The 10439-nt window shown below is 39.9% G+C and overlaps 1 protein-coding gene across 1 annotated transcript; it reads left to right on the forward strand.

The window, feature by feature from the left end:
• Positions 1-5199: 5199 nt before the first annotated feature.
• Positions 5200-8187, forward strand: LOC125221412 (disease resistance protein RPP13-like). The gene is made up of 4 exons (XM_048123530.1): positions 5200-5362; positions 5728-5793; positions 7433-7513; positions 7571-8187. The coding sequence occupies exons 1-4, from the start codon at positions 5200-5202 to the stop codon at positions 8185-8187; spliced, it is 927 nt and encodes a 308-aa protein (XP_047979487.1).
• The last annotated feature ends 2252 nt before the right edge of the window (positions 8188-10439 follow it).

Here is a 10439-nt window from a genome sequence, read left to right on the forward strand (position 1 = left end):
ACTCATTCGATCAAATTCCAACAAATTAAAGAGACATCATTTCAAGACGTGCTTGACTCCCGTTACGCCACTTGATTCAACAAATTCGTCTATCGAGTTAGTGCTACCAAGTGGCATATAGGGAGCCAGGCACATCCAATTACTCTCTTAACAGACATCATTTCAAGACGTGCTTGACTCCCGTTACGCCACTTAATTCAACAAATTCATCTATCGAAGTAGTGCTACCAAGTGGCATACATGAAGCCGAAGCCAGGCACATCCAATCACTCTCTTGACAGACATCATTTCAAGACGTGCTTGACTCACGTTACGCCACTCGATTCAACAAATTTGTCTATCGAATTAGTGCTACCAAGTGGCATACAGGGAGCCACGCACATCCAATTTCTCTCTTGACATACATCATTTCAAGACGTGCTTGACTCCCATTACACCACTTGATTCAACAAATTCGTCTATCGAATTAGTGCTACCAAGTGGCATACAGGGAGCCAGACACATCGAATCACTCTCTTGACACACATCATTTCAAGACGTGCTTGATTCCCGTTACGCCACTCAATTCAACAAATTCATCTATTGAATTAGTGCTACTAAGTGGCTTACAGGGAGCCAGACACATCCAATTACTCTCTTGACAGACATCATTTCAAGACGTGCTTGACTCCCATTACGCCACTCGATTCAACAAATTCGTCTATCGAATTCGTGCTACCAAGTGGCATACAGGGAGCCAGGCACGTCGAATTCTCATGACATCCACCTTCACTACATATGTATTCATTTTTTAAAGTTATAAATATGTACTCTAATCATACACACAATTACAAATCCAAACAATGACAACAATAATAACAATAAAAAAAGAATTTTAACATGTCTGGCTCCTTGCACGCTACTCGACTTGACTGATCCATCAAGTGGATTAGTATTGTCTGCCATGCAGGGAGTCAGACATATCTCATCGTTCTTATCTCACCTTCTGTATGTGGGGTGTGGATGCCGCAACATAGTAAAACATGTCAATTCTACTACCATCAAATGCTTATAAGCTAGCATAAGAGCTAACTATAAGTATGAAAATAGCAGTGTGTGTATGAAAATAGCAGTGTGTGTATATGTGTGAAACTACGAATAGAATAGAATGTATCTAATTGAGAATGATGAAATGATGGTAGAGGGGAAGGTGGTTTATATAGATATTTTCGTACTTGCCTGTAATTATTATAAAGAATCAAACAAATTAATAAAATCCCCTAATTTCTCATTTTGTTATATAGGAGTATATATATAATTAACTCATTTGATGCAAATAATATAGTCTAAAAAATTTATCTTGACAAATAGAATATAGAATATTGTAATTAACCATCACTCATTATATTGCTCATGATTACCTTTGTTCAAAACTTCTAAATCCTAGCTAAAACAATTTAAAATAAATTAATATAATAAAAATATGATAAATTCAAAATCATTCAATATATAAATTAAAATCTAGAAGATTCTCTGAAAGATATGAATATATGCACATATATCATGGTCAAAAATAGGAGTACTACTAAAATAGGATTGTAATAATATATAATATTCTCATTAATTTTAGGGATTGGAACGAAGACTTTTTAAATATGTCCTCATAATATTTTATGAAATATGAGAACAAAATTCGATTTTGGCGTTTAACCTTTAAATTGGTTTATAAAGTGTACATTTATCATAAATTCAGGTCTCCTGAAATACTACTATACTTATATGCACTTAAAAAACAAAACTAAAGTCCTAATAAAAGATTATTATCCTTAAGGCCATCTCCAACCATTTACGCCAAACTCAAACCCATTTTTGAGTATATGTCACACCAAAAAGTAGTTTTACTCCAACCATTTACACCATCTTTAAGTTTACACCATTTTTGAGTATTTCTTTAACAAAATTTTGGAGTAAACACCATATTTGGTGTTATTCCATTGAAAAACCCAAAAATGGGTTTGAGTATGGTGTATGGTTGGAGAAATTATCTACACCAAAAATGAGTTTTGGTGTACGGTTGGAGATGGTCTAAAAATTGTATTTGAAATCATTTTCTAAAACCCCCTCTAAAACTCTAGCTGCAAAGCCTTCAAATCTTCAACATTCAATAAAATAACACTTATTAAAATGTCAACAACTAAAAAATAACACTTATAATTCACATATCAATACCGAGAATATCGAATGTCAACAACTCGTATTAAAATGTCAACAACTAACAAATAACACTTACAATTCACATATCAATACCGAGAATATCGAATGTCAACAACTAACAAATAATACTTACTATTCACATATCAATATCGAGAATATCGAATGTCAACAACTCCTATTAAAATGTCAACAACTAACAAATAACACTTATAATTTACATATCAATACCGAGAATATCGAATGTCAACAACTCGTATTAAAATGTCAACAACTAATAACAAACGTTATTTATGTCAACTAGGGGGTATAATTGTCATTTTCGCACGATGTCAACTACGATGTCAACCAACGTTATTTATGTCAACTATGATGTCAACAACAAACTTTATTTACGTCAACTACGATGTCAACAACAAACTTTATTTATGTCAACTATTATGTCAACATAACATTTTACAAATAATTAATGTCAACAACAAATATTTTCATGTCAACGACGTATATTATTTATGTCAACAACAACGTTTTACATATAATTCATGTCAACAACATTTTTCATAAAATTTATGCCAACGACCTATATAATTCATGTCAATTACAAACATTACTATGTCAATGAGCTTTGTCATGACATTGTCAGACCACAAACACTCACGAACACGAAAAAAGTGCCTGAACCAACAACCAGCAACCACAGGTGCAGATCTTTGATTTGGGTTAGGATCGACCACACCTTCTCCAGCAACCAGCAACGACTCGCCGCTTCCTCGTAGAGCCGCGAATCTATCTCACCGCCGATTCTCGCGATTAATCACCGCTCGACAGCAGCCAGAAGAACCATGTCAGCGCCACCAACGCGGTGTCTCTTCCGGCGATGATGAAGCAGATAACAACGTCAAAGACGAATTCTTCGTCGGATTGACTAGATCTGAGAAAGCTAGAGAGTAAAGCCTCTGATTCAAGCGTCGATCGCCGCCGCAGCTCCGATTCCTTCTCTCTCATGATTTTCTTCGCGAATTCACGAACCTCATTAATTTTCCCCCTTATCTTCTTCTCCTTCCCCACACCTAGGGCACGATTGATCTTCCAGAGAAATGAAATATTCGAATTGAACCTCTCGCTGATCAAATTGAGAGCGTAATTGAACACCGACGAATTGTAGCAATCAACCGCCGTAACAGTGGAGGAATCGCCGGAATTGACCAGCAAGCTCTCAAAAAAATGCGTCGGTCATGGTCTCATCCGCCTTGGAGAAATCGAGCAAATCATCCACCGTAAAATGGACGGAATTATTGTTGTTGCCATTATCAACCGACGAGAATTCAGCATAATCAGCCGCGAAGTACTCCATTATTGAAATTGCATATTGAAAAATCATAGTTGCTATGTGAAAAAAGCGGAGTAACGATGGAGAGAGGAAAAGGAGAGATGAATGGCGTCTGTTGAAAGTGAAGGAGAGGAATGCTGAAATTACTATTCTACCCTTTCGTAATAAATTAATCTAAAAATATTTTTTATGTGGCAAAATCTGGACCACTCATTTAATAAAAATGAGTGGCTGATATTGCATCTTATTTCTCAATTACCTAAAAAATCTCAATTGATCACAATCCTATTTTACCCTCTATATTATTGATGAAATGATGGTATAAAGAGAAGTCGTTTCTCGTTGTTAAATGGGAGTATATTTGTTTCAATAGTAATTTCCTTTTCAGGAGTTTTCTTCAAATGGACTTCAATTGGGCTACTCTACATAACTCAATAAGGGCATCCACAGTGGGGCGTATGCATTGTCTGCCCTATTGTCCGCCACTGCAGGTGGGCGGACGATGCTCCGCCCAATGGACACGCCTGACAGATCCTCTGCAGACTATGAGCCGGACGATGCATCGTCGGCATATTATCTGCCTTATTGTGGGCAACGATAGATTGGGCGATGATTTCGATTTTTGAAGAGGAGTATTCACAACCCACCCGCGCCAAGTGATCAAGAGACGAGGCTCGATATCTTGGCAGACTATGAAGCATGGCGCAAAGGAGATTATCTTTGTAAAAATTTCATTCTAAGTGCTTTAAATGATTACATCTATTCGAGTGCTTCTCGCGATTGCTGCATTACACAATCTTGAGATTCATCAAATGGATATTAAGACTGTGTTTCTAAATGGTGAATTAGAGGATGCAATCTATATGGAACAACCCGAAGGGTTTGTAGTACCTGGACAAGAGAAAAAGGTATGCAAACTCATAAAGTCCCTATATGGATTGAAGCAAGCGTTGTTACAATGGCAACTGAAATTTGATAATGTAATGTTATCAAATGGGTTTAAAATCAACGAGTGTGACAAATGTGTCTATATTAAAACCACTGATAACGGGTACGTTATAGTGTGTCTTTACGTTGATGACATGTTAATCATGGGTAGTAACCCTCAAGTGATTAACGAGACAAAAGCCATGTTAAAGAGAAACTTTGACATGAAAGACATGGGTCTAGCCGATGTAATTCTTGGAATGAAAATTCTAAGAACATCAGATGGAATCATCTTAACCCAATTTCATTATGTTGAGAATATATTCAAGAAATTCAATGCCTACGATGGCACGCCGGTTAAGACTCCAATTGAACTCGATGTTCACTTGGGAAAAAACAAGGGCGAACCCGTTGCACAAAAAGAATATGCACGAGTCATTGGGTGCATTATGTACTTGACTAATTGCACTCGGCCGGACATTGCTTGTGCCGTGAACAAGTTGAGTCGATACACGAGTAATCCAAGCAAAGAGCATTGGAGAGCTCTTGTAAGGGTTTTGAGATATCTAAAATATACTCAAAATCATGGGCTACATGTTTTGAGACACCCCCCGGTACTTGAAGGGTAATGTGATGCGAATTGGATATCCGACAATAAAGACTCACTTTCAACAAGTGGATGCGTCTTTACTATTGGGGGTGGTGATGTCTCGTGAAAATCCACGAAACAGACATGTATAGCCTGTTCAACCATGGAATCAGAATTCACAGCTTTAGATAAAGTTGGGGAAGAAGCCGAATGGCTTAAAAACTTCCTTGAGGACATTCCAGGTTGGTTTAAGACAATGCCACCAGTGATGATTCACTGTGATAGCCAAGCCGCTATCGGGAGGGCGAACAATGACTTATATAACGGTAATTCTCGACATATTCGTCGAAGACATAATACCGTAAGACATTTGATCACAACAGGCGTGATTACAATTGACTATGTGAAGTCAATAGATAATTTAGCGGATCCGCTAACAAAAGGGTAAAACCGTGATCAAATGAATAAGTTGCTAGAGGGAATGTGTTTGAAATACACAAGCTAAAGAATTGTCATAGTGGTAACCCAACCATGATGACTGGAGATCCCAAGAACTTGGTTCAATGGGAAAACTAAGCTATGAGAGTTCGTGAGAAACACTCATTTACATCTATTCCATAGAGAGCAATAAAGTGTTTGAAAACTTGCCTTGTGGTGTGGATAAGTCTATGATTTTTAATGATTCCTAAAGATCTCAAGGAGATTGAGTTCTCAAAGAGACCGAGTAGGGCAAGATACTCGAGCGGGAATCACCTATGTAAGTGTGAAGTGTGACCGCTTCAAATTACACACTTATGAACCCAAAGTGGTGTCCAAGGCCGAAAAGGACACAAAACGTGAGAACGGATGAGGTTGAGGTGTTTAAGTGTTAACACCATTGTCTCGGTGCACACCGTGGGGGACTAGTTCAAAGTATCGCGCTACTAGACCGTCTGTGTATCCGATGGCGTTGACTATGGAAGGTTCAAAGCTAAAAGTTACCTATCCTTATGCTTATATACCTCTCGAGGGTTGAGCTTGTGTCTACATGCATATGCATTTGGCTATTTCCACTTATGTGGGGGATTGTTGGAATCTATGCCGATCAATGGACTTTGACCAATTATAATTTCAATGAGATATTTAATTTTTGTGAAATTAAATGATATAGCGTCGATCTATGATTGGAATAGATGACCGTGGTGTATTTCATTTTCTCAAATTCGATTCCCGGTGAGTGAGAAATAATGGATTAAAGTTGTGCAGAATTGCAAGCTTAATGAGCTATGAGAGAAGCTTAGGGAATAATTAAGAGAGTTAATTACCCCACATTGGAAGTTACAAACCTTATTAAACTAGTATTTAATAAGAAGGATTATTACATGTAATAATTATAGTGGACTAAGATGTGCTGTAAGAGCCCGCGCGCGCGCGCCGCCCGCCCTGCCGCGAGCCTCGAGCCCGAGCCCGCGCCCATGCTCGTGCTCGTGCCCGTGCCCGTGTCCTTGGACTTGGACTTGGATCCGGCAATTGGTCTTTGGGCCTGGTCGTGGGCTTGGTGCTTAGGCTCGACCCAAGGCTAGTGGGTCTAATTCCTTTTAGACCACCACCGTTTCCACGTCAGCGAGTCAAGCGGGATGACACCTCATCCGTATGACGCGGGAAGCCAACGTGGCTGACATGTGATAGTCCACGTCGAATCTAGAAGCGTCTAGATTCAAGCTCTCTAGCTCTGAGCTTGTAACGGCTTGTAACGCACGACTGTTACAGCTTGTAACGCCTTGTAACCAACGACCGTTACAGTCTAGCATTGATGACAGCCATCAAGACTGCGTTGACCCCTATAGTGGACTGAGCCTATAAATAGGCTAGTTATTCTAGCATTTTACACACCAGAAACTAGAATCCGCATAGCACTCTGCATCATACACTCTCTTCTCTCTTGGCATTGTTTTTTCTGTCGAAAGCTCTGTCCTCTCCTCCATTCAATTCGCCGGAGCTCTGTTGATAGCGGTGCTGCTTCACTAGAGACGTAGCCGTTTTATCTTTGGGGATGAAACGTCAATCCGAAGAGCACTACCAGGGCGTATCTCGTCTTGCGGGAAGAGACCTCCTCGACTCGGCTAATTCTTTCACGGTTTATTTATTTCGATTTTTCAAGTTGTAATTTCAGTTTTCCATTTATATTTCTTCTTGGGTTGTATTACGCCCGGCTAGTTTATCTCTTGTAATTCCAGAACCCAACATATTGCAAATTAATTATCTATTGCTGTATTAGAAATGATATAGGTATATGACTAAGATTATATTAATTGTTGATTAAATGAAATCAAATTTGATACATGTTCTATTTTTGAGTAAAATCTGATTAATTACCAATTTCCATCTCTATAACACATCCCCAATTCGCATTGCAGATGCAAGTCATACAACTGAAGATGTGATTGAGTCCAATATCATTGACACTATTCAGCTGTCTTCAGCCGCAACTGATGATGGTAGTAATGAATAAATCAGCTGCATCAACTTCTATCAAGAACTGCAAAATGTGATAGATGAAATCGATTTAATCAAGAAAGATTTGATTGTGACAACGAGGGAGAAGGTAGAGCAACAGAGAATCATGGGCTCTAATGACTCTAGTTCAAGATCCAATTCCACTAAGAAGAAGCATCTCATGGTAGGGTTTGATGATGTGCTTCTTTGGCTCCTAGATAGGCTTACCGATGGAAACACCAATCGCCAAATAATCCCTATCGTAGGGATGGGTGGAATCGGCAAAACCACTCTTGCAAAAGGTGCATTTCAACACAAGCTCATTAAGGATCATTTTGATATTTGCGCGTGGGCTACCATTTCCCAAGATTATCATATAGTAGAAACTCTTAGGGAAGTTCTCACTCTAGTAGGAAGATCCTCGAGTAGTAGTATGGATGAGAAAGAATTGGAAGTAAGATTACACAAGTGCTTATGGGGTAGGAGGTATCTCATTATATTGTATGATATGTGGAGCATAGATGTGTGGGATAGGTTGAATTTTTCCTTTCCTGATTGTAGTAATGGTAGTCGAATGGTAGTAACAACGAGGATGTCGAACTTGGCTGCCCGCTTAACTGACTCCTATAGCATCTTTAAGATGAGATTTCTAGACGAGGTTAATAGTTGGACTTAGTTCTCCAAAATTGTATTTGGGGAACAAAGCTTTCCTACTCAACTCAAGCAAACTGGGAAGGAAATCGTGGAAAAGTGTAGTGGACTTCCTTTGTCTATTGTTGTGATAGGGGGTCTAATGGCGAAATCTGAACTTGCACCACAATATTGGGAGCACATCGAGAAAAACTTAAGCTTAATAGTGAATTCGGAGAATGATAATGATTGCTTGAGAGTATTGAAACTGAGCTATAATCACTTGCATGTCTATCTAAAGCCTTGTTTTCTGTATATGGGATTGTTTGAGAAAGACAGAGAAATTGTTGCTCCAAGAATCGTTCGACTATGGGTTTCCGAAGGATTTCTTAAACCAATAGACAACAAAAGCTTGACAACAAACATTACTTGAAAGAACTAGTGGATAGAAATCTCATTCAAGTTCATGAGTCAGGGATACTTGGGGAAGTAATATACTACAAAATTCATGATTTATTAAGAGATCTATCTATTAAAGAAGCTGAAAAACATAGGTTTTTTCATGTCTTGAGGGGACAAAGTCCTAAAGGACTAATTAGCCAACAACGTACTGTTATTCCTCTGTTGGAAGATCTGGAGTATTCTACAAGAAAAAAGATTGCATAATATCAGCCAAGATTAGACAATATTATTACCTAGAATTAGAGAGACATGATTGAGGGAAATCTTACCTTGTATAGCATTATTCTAGCCTATATATGATGTATCATTCTATTGTGAATAGTATAACACAAAAATTACCCAATTCTACATGGTATCAGAGCAGGTTAGGCTCAGAAAAGCTTCATCATAGCCCTAATATATACCTTTCTCGACCGAAACGGCGAGAAAACCAACCACAACCAGAATGACAGAAAATAAACTAGAAACCGAACCAATTGCCGAAAAAATCAGATCAAGCAAAAGTGTTACCGTAGCCTTCAAGTTGAATGGCTCAAACTACCCACTTTGGTCACGTCTAATGAAGGTGGCCATCGGCGGCAGGGGAGTCTACCGCCATATCAACGGAAACCCAACTCCGCCACAAATCGGAGAAAAGGGATACACAGATTGGGAGGTGATAGACTTGATAGTCTTCTCGTGGATCATCGACAACATGGAGACGCATATAATAGCCGATTTTGCGCATCACCAGATGGAAAAATCGCTCTGGGATACGTTGGCCGTAACATTCGCTAGTTCATCCGACTCGTACCTCATTTATGACCTACGAGACAAAGCGAGCAGAGTTATGCAGGGAGAGATGAGTTTGGAGGCCTATTGGAGTAGGCTCCATGGACTGTGGATGGACATCGATCGGTGTCCACATAGAACGGTCGACTGCTGCGATAAAGGAGTTTCACAATATCGAAGCATCAAATCGGAACTGAGATTATTCAAATTTCTCACCGGATTAAACGAGAGGTATGATTGGGTCAGACGCGAAATCCTCAAGGAGGATCCATATCCCTCAGTCGATGAGGCGTACGGATGGGTGAAACGGGAGGCAGCTCGATTGAAAATCATGTCACCGGCGTCCGGATCACCCACCACCGCCGTCGGAAGCGACTCATCATCGGGAGTAGGGTTCGGCTTTGGAGCTAGAGAATACCGCCAGTCGCAGCCTCAACACAGGAGCCAACCACCGCTGCCGCGCCCCAATGCTAACCGCCGGGGAAACACCAAACCGGACAAATCGAAGCTTTGGTGCTCCCACTGTGGAATGCACAAACACACGAAAGAAACTGTTTCCAATTAATCGGATATCCCGATTGGTGGGAGGAGGAGAAGGCGGCGAAGGCGAAGGTTGCGATCGGGACGGATGAAGGACGAAATCAACCTGGAACAGGGGCGGAAGGAAACCGAGAGGCAGTGCAATTCCAGGAACGAAAGCCTGAAACTGGTGGCCTCCATACCGGCGGTAGCCGACGTGGCGACGGCGGCGGGGGGAGAACGGCTGAGGCGATGGTCGCCTCTCTCAAGATGGAAAGCGGCGCCGATGGAGGTAACGGGTTAGGGGGAAATAACCCTAACCCTATTAATCATTCTTTATTCATTAATCCCCAATTTGTTGGGAAATTAAAAAATGTGCCCCAGATTATCTCTTTGCATAAAAAGAACCCCCAGACTAGGAGAATTTTTAAAAATGACCCCATTATTTGTAAGAATTCATTTGCTCCCTTGGAAAATTTGTCATATGCTTTTGAGGCTCGGGATTGTGATGGGTTCGATGATACCGGATGGATTTTTGATTGTGGG

The sequence above is a fragment of the Salvia hispanica genome, chromosome 4, assembly GCF_023119035.1.
Source record: "Salvia hispanica cultivar TCC Black 2014 chromosome 4, UniMelb_Shisp_WGS_1.0, whole genome shotgun sequence".
Lineage (NCBI taxonomy): Eukaryota > Viridiplantae > Streptophyta > Magnoliopsida > Lamiales > Lamiaceae > Salvia > Salvia hispanica.